General features: G+C 43.4%; 1 protein-coding gene across 1 annotated transcript in view; it reads right to left on the minus strand.

Annotated features, from left to right (window-relative positions):
- LOC117670363 (dipeptidase 2-like) overlaps positions 1-19,856 on the minus strand; it is a 66,462-nt gene that overhangs the window by 7,453 nt on the left and 39,153 nt on the right. Inside the window, exons 3-8 of the mRNA XM_087877310.1 lie at positions 18,256-18,460; positions 5,318-5,633; positions 4,403-4,529; positions 3,423-3,552; positions 2,206-2,353; positions 526-595 (exon numbers count right to left, since the gene is read on the minus strand). Of these exons, the coding sequence (XP_087733436.1) occupies positions 526-595; positions 2,206-2,353; positions 3,423-3,552; positions 4,403-4,529; positions 5,318-5,436 (594 nt within the window). The 5' untranslated portion in view covers positions 5,437-5,633; positions 18,256-18,460. The remainder of the gene's footprint in view (positions 1-525; positions 596-2,205; positions 2,354-3,422; positions 3,553-4,402; positions 4,530-5,317; positions 5,634-18,255; positions 18,461-19,856) is intronic.

Consider the following 19,856-nt stretch of genomic DNA (forward strand, 5'->3'; position numbering starts at 1 on the left):
GATGCACTGTTGGAAGCCTTGAAGACCAGATTAAGGGGAGATCTTCATGGAGAAGATCTATTTATGTACTCTCTAAGTGTCAACAACTTGATGGCATATACCACCAGGATCTTCATCATAATTAAATACTGATTATGGTGGATTCTCATCAAGACACCCTTGTAGATTAATTCCCAGATCTCCCTTATGTAAGAGAACATCAGAGGGACAATATCAACTCAAGCAGGGGTGCTATTCAGCAGGTTCTGACAGGTTCTGGAGAACCGGTAGCGGAAATTTTGAGTAGTTTGGAGAACCGGCAAATACCATCTCTGGCTGGCCCCAGAGTGGGGTGGGAATGCAGATTTTGCTATATCCTTCCCCCAGGAGTGGGGTGGGAATGGAGATTTTGCAGTATCCTTCCCCTGCCATGCCCACCAAGCCACGCCCACCAAGCCACGCCCACAGAACCGGTAGTAAAAAAAAATTGAATTCCACCACTGAATTCAAGTCACTTGCTAAGTTACACTTAAAACTTTCTCTTACGATGCCAAAAGGAGTCAAGCCTTTAACAGCAGGATAGAAATTATTTTTGCCTTTCGTTGAAGTTTCTGCCCTAAAAATAAACAAAAAATTCAAATGAAAGGTGAAAGGTTGAAAGGCATTCAAATCAAAGGTTGTAAAAGTGTCATGAAAATATTTCAATGTTTAAATAGGAATTTTAACATATCTATGGAGATTCTCATCCAAGTCCTGGTTGTCCCAAAAGTGCTTTCTCAAGAGGCAACAGGAGTTTCTGGTTTTTCTTTGAAGACATTTCGCTTCTCATCCAAGAAGCTTCTTCACCTCTGAATTTTAACAGTCCTCAGAAATTTTAACAATATTCAGGAACATTTAACAGTATACAGGAATTCTAACAGTATTCTTAAATATACAGTACAAGTAAAACAGTCATAATATATTTATTAATCATATTTTTATGTAATCCTTCCTTCAATAAACTCCAGACTTCATCCATTTAAATTATCTAAAATATGATTGCACCTGATTTTATGGCTTTTCCCCCCCCCCACAAACCACTGGAGTTGTTAAGTGAATCACCGAATCATTAAAAGAATCCAACTTCCCCCGTTATTGATGTGTTTTATTTTTCACATTTTTTTCCCTCACATTTTTTACTTGTCGAAAGCCAACTGGGAAGGCCACCGATCATGATCAAGGGACCCTGAGGATGCTGCCATCATTGTTAATACATGCTGGTTGCCAAATGCCCAAATTTAGATCGTGTGTGATTGTGAGGATGTTATGACGTTCGTTAAGTGTGAGAACTGGCCACGCATGACATTTTTAATGCTGTTGTAACGTCAAATGATCACGAAACAAATGGTTTTAAGTCAGGGACTGCCTGCAATTCGTTTTCTTAAACCATATTATTTAAAGCAGGGGTGTCAAACTCACGGCCCGTGGGCTAGATCCAGCTTGTGGGGTGCTTAGATCTGGCCCATCTCTGCCAGTGAAAATGGAGCTCAGGAGGGCCACACGTGGCCCTTGCAGGCTCTGTTTTTGGCTGTGATGACCTGCCACCTTCTGCCAGTGAAAATGGAGCTCGGGGGGCCCCCTGAGCTCTGTTTTTACTGGGAGAAGGTGGCAGGAGGCTGTCGCGGCTGAAAACAGAGCTCAGGAGCCCATTTTTGCTGGCAAAGCACTCAGGCCACCACAGGTGCCCCCCAACACAAGTGACATCAAACTGGCCACGCCCATCCTGGCCCCCGAGGTCAAACACAACCCAGATGCAGTGGTGGGATTCAACCGGTTCGCAACACTTCGGCAGAACCGGTTGTTAAATTGCTGGCTGGCCCCACCCTTCCCCTTCCTGCCCCTTCCAGAAGTCACCCCATTTTTGCTCCCAGGAGGCTGCAGTGAGGCCTATTAGGCCCAAAACAGGGCGTGGGCGGCCAGCGCCCCCCACGCGTCTCAATTTTGCTCCCAGGGGGGGTGCAAGAGGCCGAGTGCTGCCTCTCATACCCCGTGGCCACACCCCACAATGGCCACACCCACCCAGCCGATCATTAGGGCAGAGAACCGGATGTTAAATTATTTGAATCCCACCACTGCCCTGATGCAGCCCTCAATGAAATCGAGTTTGACACCTCTGATTTAAAGCAACAGTGGCGACTATCATAACAATCCATCTCTGAAAAAAAAACATTCTTCTCTGTGGATTACCAGGGAGTGTTGCACATATGCGTCAAAGTCATGTACCGGACACCCAGGTCATAGAACATCCTCAAGGTGGCCAGACTGCTGTCCATGGAGTGACCACCTTCAATGCCGATCAAGCATCCTATCTTATCGTGGCTAAGATTCTCAATGCCTGGAGTCGAAACAGAAAGAGAGCATTCTACTTTAAAAGACAGATCATCAGAGGAAGCCTATTGTTTAGAGCAGGTGTGGCCAACTTTGACAACATTTAAGACTCGTGGACTTCAATTCCCAGAATTCCTTAGCCAGCCAACCGGGGAATTCTGGGAGCTGAAGTCCACAACTCTTAAAGCTGCCGACGTTGGACACTCCTGGTTTAGAGGCTGTTTTACAGGCAGTCTTTGACGTACGACCACCATTGAGCCCAAAATTTCTGTCGCTAAGGTGTTAAGCTTGGCAAAGATCTGCAACCCAAGGTTGGAGATACATCTAAGGCAGGGATCCTCAAACTTGGCAGCTTTAAGACTTTAAATTGATTGGGTTTTAAATTTGTCTGGGCCAAACTATTTAATTTGATTTTATCTCTGCTTTTTAAATTTTGTATGTATGTATTTTATTGTTGGCTGTTCACCGCCCTGAGTCCTTCGGGAGTAGGGCGGTATATAAATCAAATAAAAGTAAAAATAAAAGTAAGACTTGTGGACTTCAACTCCCAGAATTCTCCATTCTCCAGCTATGCTGGCTGGAGAATTCTGGGAGTTGAAGTCCACAAGTCTTAAAAGCTGCCAAGTTTGAGGATCCCTGCCTTAGATGTATCTCCAGCCTTGGGTTGCAGATCTTTGCCAAGCTTAACACCTTTAAAATTAAGGAGATAAAGTTAATCTCCTCCAAATGAAAAATTGTATGCTATAATTTTCCGCTGCAGATGTTCCATCCTCCCACCTACTGAGAGGTTTTTAAGCAAGTACTGCCTGTCCTTGTTCTAAAGTTTTCTTCTGATGTTCCTCAGAGCCTACTGATACTTTCCCACCCCCCTGTAAATAGCTCCGTTTTAACGATTAACTAAAGGGATTGTAGAAGAATGAGTTTGCTAAATATTCTTGAGTTTACAGACAATTGCATTCTTATGCTGTTAGGTCAACTACGTTGTTTTTCATGAAAACGGGAAAAGAATGCACGTTTCTTATCTCTCGTGTTCCTGCCTAACGTTTCTTTCATTGAGCAAAGGAAACAAAATTTACCCTCCGGAGATGTCAGCAGTTCCAGTTCTTTGTAGTCTTCACACATCCGTTTGACCACATCAATTTGTTCTAGTGTCAAACGCACAGCGTCTTTGTCCTGTGCACTGCAGAGAACGTAGACTGACCAAAACTGGGAAGATTTAGAACATAGGAGGAGGAATGAGTATAAACTACGTTTGCCCACCTTGAGTTATTTATAAAAGTAATAAAGGCAGGATTTTAAAAAATCGAATAAACCAGTAAAATAAAGATAGCAACTGCTGTTATCAATTCAACGCTTCGCTTCTTTGCACCAAGTTTTTTTTCACCAATGCTGATGTAGAAAGTTAGCACCCACCCCTCTGCTAGAAGAATGAAGAATGAAATATTTGGAGAAATATTAAAAAGGCAGAATATTATATTTCCCTGGGTGGTAAAAGAAGAAACAGGTTTTAAAGACAGAAAGCAGCTCCCTGGCCCCAGCAGATATTTGGTGCCCATTAAGAAAGACTGGGCCAGCCTATCTACAAGACAAAAGACCTCCAGCTCCAGGGTGATGGGATTAAGACATGACCCTCCAGGACATAATAGGATTAACCCATCTAGCCGCGTAGCTCACCACATGGCACAAATCACCTGGGGACATTGCATCATCCAGCAAATGTCAACCAAACTAGCATGATCCCTACACGGCCCTATGGGAGTTTGACAACAGCCAATAGAATATATGTCCTTGCGCAGGAACAGGAAATTCAAGTTCAAAGCCCAAGAGAAGGTATAAAAATCCCTCACTCTCAACTCCATGTGGTCTGCTACCCAGAATCACATATGCTTGGTGGTTCTGCTTCACCATTAAACCCTCTTTCCAATCAGCCTCCATGTTTCCAGTATCTTTCTCCTGGCTTGGAACTGAACCAGATGGATATTTCTACCAACACTCCATTCTGGCATGTATCTACTTCTTAGCCTCCAGCTTAGCTTGAAACTCAGGTAGCACTTACCTGCACCCCAACATGGCCAGCCTGAAGCTTCTCAATGTTGGTGTTGGTATTGCTGAGTTTCTTCAAGTCAATTGTGCTTAGCTTGTTTTGGTGAAACCATCTTAATTTCAAGGGCAGATCGTTGTGTCTGAAAGACAAGACAAGGGATTGTCATCTTCCCTAAAGGCTGATCTTGGATTGATGAGCTATTTCTTTATTTTTATTTTTTTGGCACATGAAAATTTAATCTACTACAAGAAATGGTTCCTTGAAAGGGCTGCAAGCTGGACATTTTCCTCTTCCTAAACATTGAAGGGACGCGTAAAGGACGCGATGGCTAAGACGCTGAGCTTGTCGATCGAAAGGTCAGCAGTTCAGCAGTTTGAATCCCTAGCACCGCATAACGGGGTGAGCTCCCGTTACTTGTCCCAGCTTCTGCCAACCTAGCAGTTCGAAAGCAGGTAAAAAATGCAAGTAGAAAAATAGGGACCACTTTTGGTGGGAAGGTAACAGTGTTCCGTGCACAAAGACGCAAAGAGAGAAAACAAATAGAAAGTTATCAGAATATGCCAATCATAAGGCACTGTGCTCATCTCTGTTTCAAGGCCATTGAGCCAACGGCTGTTTGAAGACATTTCCGTGGCCTTGTGGCTAGCATGACATCATGGAGCATGGTTACCTTCCCACTGGAGTGATATCTATTAATCTACTCGCATTTGCATGCTTTTGAACTGCCAGGCGAGCAGGAGCTGGGGCAAGGAACAGGAGCTCACCCCATCGTGTGTGGCACTTGGGTCTCGAACCTGGACTGCCAGCTTTCCAGTTGATGAGCCCAGCGCCTTAACCACTGAGCCACAGTGCCACCTTATCAGAATATGATTCTGGTCAAATCGTGGCTTTGCTATTCTATGTCTGCAAGAAAGGAAATCCACATACCCATCGATTAGCCGAGATGCCTCCATGAGTTCAAGAACTTCAGTTCTCAAGGATTCATCAGTAGCTCCGGATCCCAAAATGTCCACAAACAAAAAGAGTAGCCACAGAAGCATCACCATCACTGGATCCAAAGGAAGTCCACAAGCTAAATGAGATGCTTGCAATATATATATATATATATATATTTTTCCCCCCCTTGGATAAAAAATGAACACCGTTTCCTTCCAAGTTCGAGGAGACTTTTCAGGCAAAGGGGTTTTTTAAACCCAGCGAAAAGAAGCAGTCGATCTCTGAAAATCTTTACTCAATCAGCCGGCTGCTGACAAGGGAAGAAAAAAGAGAAGACTTAATGGGAACACTCTGGTGATGCTTTTTTTAAAAAATAAACAATATACGTTTCTCTCAGGCTTTTGAACACAGAGAGCTCATATCCCATATAACATTGCATAAAAACCTCTGGGAATCTCTCCCACAAAGAAAATGCACACTCACATCTTCCCGAAACTTTGCCAGAATAGATTTTTCTTACTAAAGGCCAGATTTTACTCTGGGCAGCACTAATATTTACAACATACAAACCAAATTAACACCAGACCCACATCAAAATGTCAAGGAAAGACACTTTAATTTTCATACAATCAAAGCCAGGATTGGTCGAGCATGGGAGATTTTATATATATATATATATATTTTTTTTTTCCAAACCCACCCACCCACGCACCCACACATGTGCGTATAAAGATCAGGGCTAAAAAAAGCATTTGCTGACCAAAAAAATGTTCTTTCATCTTAAAAAAGAAAAAGAAAGCCAAACTTTCCTCCGTCTACAGTATCAAAGACAAGTTTTCTTTCATCATATGAAGCTCTCCGTTTCAGAAATTCCCAACCACGCTATTTATTGCTGAGCATTTTGGGCATCCAAATCCACCCACAGGTTGTCCTTGACTTACAACAGCTCGTTTAGTGACTTCTCAAAGTTACGACATCACTGGAAAAAAAATGCGACCATTTTTTTCACACTTAACAACCGTCGCAGCCTCTCCCCTCGGTCACGTGATCAAAATTTCGGAGGCTTTGCAACTGGTTCATATTTATGACGGTTGCAGTGTTCCCGGAGTCATGTGATTTGCTTTTGCGACTTTCTGATGAGCAAAGTCAACGGGGAAGCTAGACTCACTTAACAACCATATTACTAACTTAACAATTTCAGTGATTCACTTAACTGTGGCAAGAAAGGTCTTAAATGGAGCAAAACTCAGTTAACAACTGTTTTGCTTAGCAACATAAATTTGGGGCTCAGTTGTGGGTCATAAGTCGAGGACTACCTGTAACTGAAAGTTCACAAGGCCCTTGTGATAATTTGATTTTTGGAGGCAAACCAGACTTTTCCTAGCTGGAGTGAATTCCACTGGGGAGCCAAAAATGGGAGGATTTCTTCAATGGATTCAGAGGATATTTATTTGTAGAAAGCTAGATTAAGGGGAAAAAATGCAAAAGTAAGAAACTGAAACCAGCTTACAGCCCTTAAGGGCTAACAACATCCTGCAGTGCTAGTTAAATGTAACGGTGTAAATATCCATTGAAATACTGGCTCACGAAAAGCTGCACTGTGATAAATGTGTTTGTCTAATAAGAGTCACAACACCCTTTGCACAACTCTCTGTTGTGCTTTTTTACAAAGGCTGCAAATGCCACATTACTTAGTCATCTATTTGGCAGAGGTGGTTTATTTTGGGGAAAGGTACCTGTTTTCTATTAATCAAAGGATGCAGCAATATGCGTTACTATTGCAGAGGTGTTTGTGATTATTTTACAATAACATGTGGAACTGATTGTAGTAGAGGAGCCAAAAATGGGAGGATTTCTTTAATGGATTCAGAGGATATGTATTTGTAGAAAGCTAGATTAAGAATTTTTTTTTTTGGAAAAGTAAGAATCTGAAACCATCTTAGAACCCTTAAGGCAGTGGTGAAATCTAATTTTTTTAACTATTGGTTCTGTGAGTGTGGCTTGGTGGGTGTGGCGTGGCTTGGTGGGTGTGGCTTGGTGGGCATGGCAGGGGAAGGATGCTGCAAAATCTCCATTCCCACCCCGCTCTAGGGGAAGGATACTGCAAAATCCCCATTCCCTCCACACTCCTGGGGAAAGGATATTGCAAAATCTCCATTCCCACTCCACTCTGGGGCCAGCCAGAGGTGGCATTTGCCAGCACACCGAACTACTCAAAATTTCCGCTACCGGTTCTCTAAACTACTCAAAATTTCTGCTACCGGTTCTCCAGAACCTGTCGGAACCTGTTGAATAGCACCCCTGCCTTAAGGGCTAACGTCCTACAGTGCTAGCTAAATGTAACGGAAGAAAAGAAGCAATGCAAATGTACAAGCAACAAAAATAGTTAAGAAAAACAGATTATGCAGCACGACTAAAATCTATAAAAGGAAATGCGGGGGCGTTTGGGTGTGTTTAAATCATTTTGCTGTGCCATTAAATATGGATTTCCTCGGAAGATTGTTTCAGAGTTTAGGTGAGGTGATTGGGCAGACAAAAATGTATCTTAATCATTTCTTCTAGAGCAAGTTGTCAAACTCAAGGCCCACGGGATGCTTAGATCAGGCCCGTGGGGCCGGACTAGAAACAACAAAGCACTGACCCGCGATGCCTCTGCCAGCTAAAATGGGGGTCGCGGGAGGGGGAGTGCACGCGGCCCCTCTGCGCTCTGTTTTTGCTGGCAGAGGGCTATCAAAACAAACTAAAAACAAAACAAAAGGAGAAATGTTTCCCCTCTTGCATTTTTGAGTGTTGGAAGAAATGTCCATCTGGGTTCAGTTCCAAACGGGGAAAAAGACACTGGAAACATGGAGACAAGAGGTGGGGTTTCAGCAGGTTCTGACGAGTTCTGGAGAACCGGTAGCGGAAATTTTGAGTAGTTCGGAGAACCGGTAGTAAAAATTCTGACTGGCCCCGCCCCCATCTATTCTCTGCCTCCCGAGTCCCAGCTGATTGGGAGGAAATGGGGATTTTGCAGTAACCTTCCCCTGGAGTAGTGGGGGAATGGAGATTTTACAGTATCTTTCCCCTGGAGTGGGGTGGGAATGGAGATTTTACAGTATCCTCCCCGTCACGCCCACCAAGCCATGCCATACCCACCAAGCCACACCCACAGAACCGGTACTAAAAAAATTTGAAACCCACCACTGATGGAGACAGCTTAGAAAGATGGTTTTTAATGGGTTTTAAAAGAGGGGGGGGGAGATGCTGAGAGTGCCTGGGTTTTATGCCCTCTCTGGACTTTTGAATTTGAGCTTGTATTCTGATTGGTTGTCAGACTCCCATGGGGCCATGCAGGGGCAACTCTGTAGGCTGTGTTTTTGAGTCCCAAGCTTGGTTGAGCCTTGCTGGGTGATGTAATCTTCCCAGGTGCCATGTGGTAATCCTATCATGTCCTGAGGGCCATGTCTTAATCCCATCATCCTGGACCTGAAGGTCTTTTGTGTTGTAGATAAGATGTCTTTTGTCTTTCTGGGGCAAAGTCATGGGGGCCGCTTTCCAAGAATATTTTTCTAGAATATTTCGTTTTTCTAGGAGAGGGGTGGATGGTAACTTCCTACAGGAGCATGCAAGAAGAGGCAGGAAAGGAGAAAGGGAAGGAGGAAAGACAAAGAAAAAGAAGGGAAGATGGGAAGACGGCAAGGAAGGAAAAATAAGGAAAGAGGGGAAGGAAGGAGAAAGGAGAATAAAGATGGAAGGAAAGAAAGAAGGAAGGAAGGGAGGGAGGGAGGGAGGGAAGGAGAGAGGAAGGAAGGGAGGGAGGGAGGGAGGAATGGAGGGAGGAAGGAAGAAAGGAAGGAAAGAAGGGAGGGCGGGAGGGAGGAAGGAAGGAAGGGAGGAAAGAAGGGAGGGAGGGAGGAAGGAAGGAAGGGAGGGAGGAAAGGAGGGAGGAAGGAAGGGAGGGAGGAAAGGAGGGAGAAAAGGAGGGAGGGAGGAAGGAATGGAGGGAGAGAGGGAGGGAGGAAGGAAGGGAGGGAGGGAAGGAGGGAGGAAGGAATGAAGGGAGGGAGGAAGGAAGGGAGGGAGGGAGGGAGGGAGGGAGGGAGGAAAGAAGGAAGGGAGGGAGGGAGGAAGGAAGGGAGGGAGGAATGGAAGGAGGGAGGGAGGAGGGTGGAAGGAAGGAGATTATAATGAGAGTAAGGTGGGTTTCAGGGAAATCCTGCCTTAGCACTTGGCCACCACATTGCCTCCGTCACAAGTCCCATGTCATGCCTATCATGGCCACGCCCATGGCCCTCCGAGGTCAAACACAACCATGATGTGTCCTTCAATGAAATCAAGTTTGACACCCCTGTTCTAGAGGATTTTCCTGACTGCATTTCTTCTACGGGATTTTAAATCCCAACAGATCCTCCCTCATCTGTCTTCAATCTGTCCTCCAGTCGTGTTTGAGATCATTACACTTCCCAGAAATGTCAACAAACAGCTGAAGGGCATCAGACAGGAGAAAGCTGCTACAGTTCCTTGAAAGCGCATTACACAACATTCATCTGAAATGAATTTCGGAACAGAAGATTTTATTGTTAACGTAGCAAAGATGGGGAGAGTGGAAGTTGAGACCTGCATAAAAATAACTGTGTGAATGAGATCCATGCACATCTTTTACACATTTAAAGAGGGAAATATATAGGGAAATGGCATAAATGTCAGTTGAAATCAGTGGTGGGTTTCAAATTTTTTTACTACCGGTTCTGTGGGTGTGGCTTGGTGGGCGTGGCATGGTTTGGTGGGTGTGGCAGGGGAAGGATACTGTAAAATGTCCATTACCTCCCCACTCCAGGGGAACGATACTCTAAAATCTCCATTTCCACCCCAATCCAGGGGAAAGTTACTGCAAAATCTTCATTTCCTCCCAATCAGTTGGGAATTGGGAGGCAGAGAATAGATGGGGGCGGGGCCAGTCAGAATTTTTACTACCGGTTCTCCGAACTACTCAAAATTTCTGCTAGCGGTTCTCCAGAACTGGTCAGAACCTGCTGAAACCCACCTCTGGTTGAAATACTGTGGATATTTGCTCACGTAAAACTGCACTGTGGTAAATGTGTTTGTTTAGTAAGAGTCACAACACCCTTTGCACAACTCTCTGTTGTGCTTTTTACAAAGGCTGCAAATGTCACACTTACTTAGGCATCTATTTGGGATACGTGATTTATTTCGGGGAAAAGCACTTGTTTTCTACTAATCAAAGGATGCAGCAATATGTGTTACTATTGCAGAGGTGTTTGTGATATTTTACAATAACATGTGGAACTGACTGTAGTAGAGGAGCGATTTATTGGTAAACCAGGGGCTATTGATAAGTATAAAATATAATATTTTTTTTCCTTTTGAGTTTGTATTTTTAGAATCAGGTGGTCTCTTTTATTAATTTTGGTTAAGGTTTTTTTTTTTTAGATTAAATATTATTTTGTGTACGTATAACATTTTTGGGGGAAAAGGAAGATTAAGTAAAGGTGCATACAACTGTGGAAAAAAGGCATAGATTGGAGATATTTTTCCATCTCTGCTCAGTTTCTGTTAATGGAAAACCTGGAAAATTCAAAAGGAGCTATACTAGCGATGTCAATCTGAAGCATCAAATGCACACAGGATTCTTGTAATAATTTTAACATAACGCGTTATAACATAAATGTTTGTGGAATTTAAAGAAACTTCCTTAAAAGGCAAAACAGGCCTATAATTCATCAGGGTTATAGGTCACCAGAAAACAATAAGACTATCCTTAATAGGGAATTGTTGGAGATGCTTATGACAAAAGTTTCCATCTGTTTCTAGAAAAGATTGGACTGCCATTTGTCAGAAATGGTGGAAGGTCATCTGCTTAAATGGGGGGCTGGACTAGATGACCTATAAGGTCCCTTCCAACTCTGCTAATCTTATCTAATCTATTCTAAATCCTACACTGTGCTAGAAACTGGAAACATCCAGCTATATGTTGTCAATCGTGAACGAAGTTCTTCCGGGTTGTTCCTTCAAGCATCTTTGCCTTTAAGCCTGACTTCCATTTCCTGTCCTAGAATATGAAATCAGAATTATCATCTGCTCTGCCTAAGGCACGAATGTCAAACTCGCGGCGTCATGTTGCCGTCACATGACGTTTCGTGACATTTTTTTCCCCATTCACGGAGCTGGGGTGGGCGTGGCCTATGCGGGACACATCCAGCCCACGGGCCACCATTTTGACTCCCCTATCCCTACCCTAAGGAATAGAGAGATGAGGTTTGGGGACTTGGATAAGCCACCTTCTCTTCCAAAATCCAAACAAATAAAAAAAGCCCTTCCAAAATAATAATAAAAAAAAGAGGCTAAATCATATAATGAATGATTGAGAGACCTAGATTTGTTTAGTCTAATGAAGAGAAGGGCTAGTGGGAGAGAGACACAATAGCAGCCTTCCAATACTTGAGAGGTCGCCAAAGAGAAAAGGAAGTCAACTTATTCTCCAAATACCTGAAGGCAGGGCAAGAAGTAATGGGTGAAATATCATTAAAGAGAGACCAACCTAGAACTAAGGAGAAATTTCCTGACAGTGAGAACAATCTCTACATGGGGCTCCCCTTGAGGAGCACTCGGAAGCTCCAGCTGGTCCAGAATGCGGCCGCGCGGGTAATTATGGGGGCGACATGGAGCTCCCATGTGACACCTTGCCTGCGCGAGCTGCACTGGCTTCCGGTGGTCTTCCGGGTGCGCTTCAAGGTATTGGTTCTCACCTTTAAAGTGCTCCATGGCTTAGGGCCCGGTTATTTACGAGACCACCTTCTGCCACCGATAACCTCCCACCGGCCAATTCGCTCCCACAGAGAGGGCCTCCTCAGGGTGCTGTCGGCCAAGCAATGTCGACTGACGACCCCCAGGGGGAGAGCCTTCTCTGTGGGGGCACCCGCCCTCTGGAACGAACTACCCCCAGGAATACGACTGATCCCGGACCTCCAGACCTATCGTCGAGCTTTGAAGACCTTCCTATTTCAGCAAGCTGGGCTGGCTTAAAATTTTAATGGGTTATTTTAAGGGTAATGGGTTTTAACTTTTGGGAAGCCAATTCGATTTAATTCTGTTTTTAAATTATTTTTAAATTTTATATTGTATGTATTTTAATTTTGGCTGTTCACCGCCCTGAGTCCTTCGGGAGAAGGGCGGTATACAAATTTAAATAATAAATAAATAAATAAATAAATAAACAAACAAACAAATAAATAAATAAATAGTGGTAAAGTTGATGGGAAGGAGGACAAAGTTGGTGCAGCAAGATGCGGTAGATTGTAAGAATGATCACTTGATCTAACAATGTAATTTTAATAGCAGTTAACACTGATTGGGTAGATGCAGGGGCGACATTATAATATAAATTTAATTATATTTAAATGGTATTTTAAATTATTGTATTTTATCCCGATTTTATTTTAGATCGTATTTTATTCTAATTGTATTTTAATTGCGAGTTATTCCAAACTTACTTAATTTGTTTTACCAAACCTTTGTAATGATTTGTCTTTGTAATTCTGCACTTGATATGGCCCAAAGGGCTAATCAATAAATAAAATTGAATTGAATTGAATTGAATTGAATTGAATAAATAAATAAATAAATAAATAAATAAATAAATAAATAAATAAATAAATAAATAAATTAGTCAATGAAACTCTTGCCTCCAGAAGTTATGGATGGTCCATCCCTGGAGGTTTTTAAGAAGACATTGGCCAGCCCTCTGTCTGGAATGGTACAGGGTCTCCTGGTCTAGCAGTAGGTTGGACTAGAAGACCTCCAAGGTTCCTCCCAAGCCTATTATTCAATCTTCTAGATATTTCCCATGCTGAAAAATGGATGTCAAAGATTGAGGAGTTTTCTAAAGAGACAGGTTTCCTTCTCCTCAGTTCTGACCCGGAAATCATTTGCCTTACTTTTGATAGTGCTTTTGTCAGACTTCGATGCTATCTCAAAATAAATGAATTTCCAAACTGACAATCTTTAAGGAAATCTTTTCTTTAATTGAGCACAGCCACCGGATCATGACTCGATGCGGCCAAGACTGACCTTTTGCCCCCCAATCCCTCCCTTTCCGATCCCCAAATCTCTGCTTCTCATTGGCTATCTTCCAAGTCATTCTTCAGACTTCTTGCCTCGTCATTTCCCAGGAATGTCTCCCCCCCTCATTTCCACAACCCGACTTCAAAGGGATTTAGCAGGCAAAAGTTCAGAGCTTATCTCTCTCTCTCCTCTGCTCTCTATGCCAGCGTCGAAGCGCTGACAGTTTTATTCTATTAGATTTGGATCCTCTCTACAATGAAATTCTAAAACGACGACCTGCAGACCAGTCATCAAGTTCTCCAAGGCAGAGACATCAATACAAGATTAATAATAAAGCATGGACCCTACCTTTAGAAGATCCTGTTTGCTCTTCACAGCACAGATCACTGAATGGGAAATGCTGCCCCCGTTTCTGAAACCCTACCCTACCCTTTAAACGTGTCTATATAATCAAAACGCAGATCCCTAATGCTTTCGGTATGTTATCCAGACGTCTAACCTGATCTACTTTCTGACTACTTCTATTTTCCATCACACAAAACAGAGATCTTCTTTCAGAATGGAATCATTGTTTTGACTCTGTGCTTAATTTGTTTATATATATGAGTATATATATATATATAGCTATATTTATATATACAGCTACAGTATGGAAATTTAGGATGTGGCTCATATAGCCTTCTCTTTTCTCTCCGGTATTTCTCAATAGTGGCCAAACTCCAGATCCTCCCAAGGATTAATATATTGGTACCACCACCCCACAAAATGCAAATTTTTTTTTTCCTTTCCCGTATTTGTAAGAAGGGGAAAAAGCTCAGGTTTTGAATCTTACCAAACTGCAATAGTCACTGTCACCCTGACGCATAACGCAAGCTGAATGCATGCGTTTTCTGAAGGATCAGCGTGTTCTCATCATGAGGACAGATGATGGGACCGTGATTACGAGGGAGTTCCCCAATTGGTCTACTATCTTTTCCTCACATTTCAGCTCACCAGAAAAAGGAGAAGTCGTAAGATAGCAAAGGGCAGGCTAGGGCAGATGGAGGAATCTGCAATTCAATTCCCCCTCCCTTTTTTTTTAAAAACAAAAGCAATTTTTTCCTTCTTATTAGCCTACTATCAGATGTTACATCTTTTCTCTCCTGCTCTACGGAGTGGAGAGTTGGTCTCTGACAGAAAACCACTTGAAGAGACTAGAAGCATTTGAAATGTTGATTGACAGGCGGCTGTTACGTATAAGCTGGGTTGACAAAATCAGAAACGAGGAGGTGATAAGCCGCTTGGGAAAGCCAAGAGAAATCATCAAAACCATTAAAAAGCGAAAGTAAGAATATTTTGGACATGTGATGCGACACCCAGAAAAATACGGCATCCTTCACTTAATCCTCCAAGGAAAGATTGAAGGCAAAAGAAGTCCAGGCAGAAGAAGAACATTGTGGCTTCAAAATCTAAGGGACTAGTTTGGACAAAACTTAACAGCACTTTTTCGTGCGGCTGCTGATAAAAATAGGATTGCCAACAGGATCGCCAACGTCCGATGATGGATATGGCACAAGAAGAAGAATTAGCCCACTGAGTATTGGCAGGGTAAGGAGACACAAAGCCAGTCAAGGAGACTTCATCCTTCCATTCCTACTCTGACAATCCTGGGGGGGAAAAGTTAAAGCTTCCCAAAAGCTAATGCACCAAAGACAAATTCTACTTATCGCCACTAAGTCAATGCTTCCTGCTTCAATTTGCACAAAAGGCTAAAAAAATGACACAAAGGTGCTTTCTCAAAAGGCAACTGGACTTTCTTGGGGTTTTTTTTTCCCCCCTTGAAAAAGTTTCGCTTCTCATCCAAGAAGCTTATTCAGTTCATGGATGAGAAGCGAAATGTTTTTAAGGAAAAAATCCAAGGAAGTCCAGTTGCCTTTTGGAAAAGCACCGATGGAACAACCATGACCTGGATGACTTTAACAGATTAACAGAGTTGGAAGGGACCTTATAGGTCATCTAGTCCAACCCCCACCTCCACCTAAGCAAGAGACTCTACACCATTTCTGGAAAATGGCAGTCCAGTTTCTTCTTGAAAGCCTCCAGTGATGAAGCTCCCACAACTTCTGAAGGCAACTTTTGTTCCATTGGTTGATTGTTCTCACTGTCAGAAAGTTCCTCCTTATTTCCCGGTTGAATCTCTCCTTGATCAGTTTTCATACATTATTCCTTGTCTGGCCTTCGGGTGCTTTGGAGAATAGCTTCACCCTCTCCTCTCTGTGGCAGCCCCTCAAATATTGGAAGACTGCTATCATGTGTCCCCTGGTCCTTCCCTTCACTTCTTTTGGCACTAATTTATTTCTTAGCCTTTAAGGCACCAAAAGACTATTTGTTGTTTTTCTAGCTTAGATCACTCTGCTATTTTAAGGCCTGGTTTTCACAGCTACCTCTTGACATTTTTCAGATATTTCTCATATGGCGTCACAAAGATCTTGAAATGGGGAAAAAAACCTGAACCTATTAAAGGTAATAATGGATAAATATTTGTTTAGACTTTCTACCTTAGCCTTTTCTTGTTGTGTTAAATATTTCTTTTGTGATTGTTTTTTTTAAAAAAAAGAACTACAGAACTGAATTCTGCTTTTCTAAAGGAATTAATTCAGTGGCCAAGAGATTATAGTTACTTTTATATCTGGCTATCTTCTGCGATCTAAGGCATATCAGTCCTAATGTTGATAAAGCATTAACATTTCATGAGCTTGGCTTATAGAATAAATTAACTGTGAGAAAATAAAGGGTTAAAAGGTTATGTAAGGGAAGAAATCTGCAAAGTATGCATGAACAAGCTGTTACAAATTATGAAGGGATAGTGAAGTCCTGAACATGTTTTTCCTGATAAAATTCTGTGAGCAAAGAACATTTGTGGAACAGCATATCTTGATCAGATGGACCAGACTTTGATGAATGATCATGGCACTGAGACATCTAGGAGCATTGGATTATTTATTTATTTATTTTATTAGTCATATTTCTATGCCGCCCGCTCTCCAAGGACTCTGGGCGGCTTACACCAAAGACAGCATACTAAATAGCATATTGCCCCCCAACAATCTGGGTCCTCATTTTACCCACCTCGGAAGGATGGAAGGCTGAGTCAACCCTGAGCTGGTGAGATTTGATCCGCTGATCTCCTGAACTAGCAGTCAGCTGAAGTAGCTGCAGTACTGCACTCTAACCACTGCGCCACCTCGGTTCATTATCCTAGACCAGTAATGGCTAACCTTTTCTGGACCGAGTGCCCAAAGCACGCACATGACGAATGCCCGTGTGTGTGCCTGAACCCCCAAAATGCAATGCGTGTGTGGCCCCTGCACCTGTGCCCCCTGCATGCATGCCCCCACATGCACCCCTCCCCCTTCACATGCACGTGGCCCCCCACATATGCCCCAGCCCTCCCACATGTGCATGCACATGCCCTGCCCCTGCACATGCGCATGCACCCCCCGCACCTACATGCGGCCCCCTGCACATGCCCCATGCCCCATGCATGTATGGCAGAGACCTGAAGATCTGAAGACTAGCTGGTTGGTGGGAGGCGTGTGCGCATGCGCAGCAGAGCTGAACTGGGGCGATGGCTCACGTGTCCAGAGAGAGGGCTCTGTGTGCCACCTCTGGCACACGTGCCATAGGTTCACTATCACGGCCCTAGACTAATCTAAGTCCAAAAATGCTAGAGAATTCCTGGAAGGCACACATTCAGACAAATTGGCCATCAACAGGCACATAGAGATAAACAACATCTACATACCATTCAAAAGAGATAACCGAAAAGACCAAAAGGAAACAAAGAGACCAAAATACCTCATCGCCAGCAGTTAACACCCAGATAATTACCATTGATTAACACCAAGATTAACACTTGACCCACAACCAAGCTGTAAAGAACGTGCCAATCAAGAAACTACCAACTTAGGCAAGAATCGAACAGTAAACCACAGCCTAATCACCAAGACCACTCCCACCCACACTGATAGGGTAATCCACTTGTATGTAAACCAGTGGTGGGTTGCTCCTGGTTTTGACTGGTTCACAAGAACTGGTAGTAAAACCGGTGGGAGGCTCCGCCCACTGACCCGGACGTCATCAAAGTTGATCTGCGCGCACAGGCATGATGCAAACTGGTAGTAAAGGTAAGTAGAACCCACCCCTGATATTTATTTATTGTTTATTTAAATTTCTATACCGCCCTACTCCTGAAGGACTCAGGGCGGTGAATAGCCAGAGGATAAAACACATAAATACCAAAATTTAAAATAGAATAAAAACGAATTAAATAATTTGGCTGAATTTAAAATACCCCATAATTTAAAAACAAATTAAAATTTACATTTAAAAAGGGGAGAGGATTTAGGCCAGGCCAGCTTGATGAAATAAAAAAGTCTTAAGCGCGCGATGGAAGGTGCGCAGATCCGGGATCCGCCGTATCTCCAGGGGGAACTCATTCCAGGCAGTAGGTGCCCCCACAGAGAAGGCTCTCCCCCTAGGGGCCGCCAGTCAACATTGTTTGGCCGACGGCACCCGGAGGAGCCCCTCTCTATGGGAACGTACTGGCTGGTGGGAGGCTATTGGTGATAGCAGGTGGTCCCGTAGATAGCCAGGTCCTAAGCCATGGAGCGCTCTAAAGGTGATAACCAAAACCTTGAAGCGCACCCGGAAGACCACCGGGAGCCAGTGCAGCTCGCGCAGGAGAGGTGTTACATGGGAACTCCACGTCGCTCCCATAACCACCCACGCGCCGCACTCTGCGCCAGTTGGAGCCTCCGAGTGCACCTCAAGGGGAGATATAAACAGAGAGGAACCCCACACCCTTCTAGTACTAATGATCTTACCTAGTCAGGTAATGAAATGTCTGCAAGAAAGCAACCAAGCTCAGAGAGCACCGAGGACTCCACTCACTGGGGTAATCCAGTATTATTATTATTATTCCTTAAGGGCAGCTGGAAATAAGAGAAATCTGAAGATTTTTCTTCACTCCATCAAAGTTCATCTTGAAGACTGCTTCAGGGGGTCTTCCCATGCCTTTTAGTCACCTGGCTAGATACAAAAAAGATGTTAGGCAGGTAAGGGTTGAAAGATGGAGGAAGTGAATGTGAAATACTTACGATATACTATCTTATTCTCATATATAATAATAATTATAATAATAATAATAATAATAATAATAATAATTATAATAATAATAACAACAACAACAACTTTATTGTCATTGTATGTGTATACACAGTATACCCATACAAAGAAATTCACTTTCAACTGGCGCAGAGTGCGGCCGCGCGGGTGGTAATGGGAGCAACGTGGCACTCCCATGTAACACCGGCTCCCGGTGGTCTTCCGGGTGTGCTTCAAGGTTTTGGTTACCACCTTTAGAGTGCTCCGTGGCTTAGGACCTGGTTACCTACGGGATCGCCTACTACCACCAATAGCCTCCCACCGGCCAGTACGCTCTCATAGAGAGGGACTCCTCCGGGTGCCGTCAGCCAAACAATGTCGACTGGCGGCCCCCAGGGGGAGAGCCTTCTCTGTGGGGGCACCTACTGCCTGGAATGAGTTCCCCCCGGAGATACGGAGGATCCTGGATCTGCGCACCTTCCGTCGCGCGCTTAAGACTTTTTTATTTCATCAAGCTGGCCTGGCCTAATCTTTTCCCTCTTTTTAATATGTAAATTTTAATCTGTTTTAAATTATTGGGGTGTTTTAATTTGTCTGGGCCAAAATGGTTTAATTCGATTTTATCTGGTTTTTTAAATTTTTTGTATCTATATATTTTATTGTTTGGCTGTTCACCGCCCTGAGTCCTTCGGGAGTAGGGCGGTATACAAATCAAATAAACTAAACTAAACTAAACTAAACTTTAACACCCAAAGACCAGGTCCAACACACATAACAATCCCCAAACACCCCCCACCCACCCACCACAAATTCCCCACACCCAAACCACCTAAACATCCACACAACAGACCATATACCTATTACCCAGAGCAAGTCTTGGAGGAAATATTCAACCCCTGTCTTTAATGGGTTTCTTGGAACCTAAGAAAGAAAAATGTAGTCACTTGCAAACTATTACAAGCAAGAAAGCTCACATATTGTTTCTTTTTATTCAGCAAAATGGGTAGCCAATGGGTGGTTAGTAAGAGGATTAAGAAAATCCCCCCCCCAATGAATTGAGAGGTAAATTTTTGTAGGTTAATTCCTTATTCCTTTCAATAAGGAGGTTAAATAAATCTGTCTTTTGTTGTCAGCAGCTGTTTAGGGCTTAGCACTAATGTTCTTTCACTGATTTTCTTGGCTAACAAGCAAGGAAGTTAATCCTGCTTACTATTTCATATACTCCTCAGAGACAGGTGCTCCTTCTCATGCCTCCGATTGGGATCAGACAGGTTACCTTCCATGAAGATAATTGCCCATCTCCATCAGGCGGGACTCGGGC

Source organism: Pantherophis guttatus, chromosome 11 (genome assembly GCF_059756535.1).
Source record: "Pantherophis guttatus breed Tessera chromosome 11, ASM5975653v1, whole genome shotgun sequence".
In the NCBI taxonomy this organism is placed as follows: domain Eukaryota; kingdom Metazoa; phylum Chordata; class Lepidosauria; order Squamata; family Colubridae; genus Pantherophis; species Pantherophis guttatus.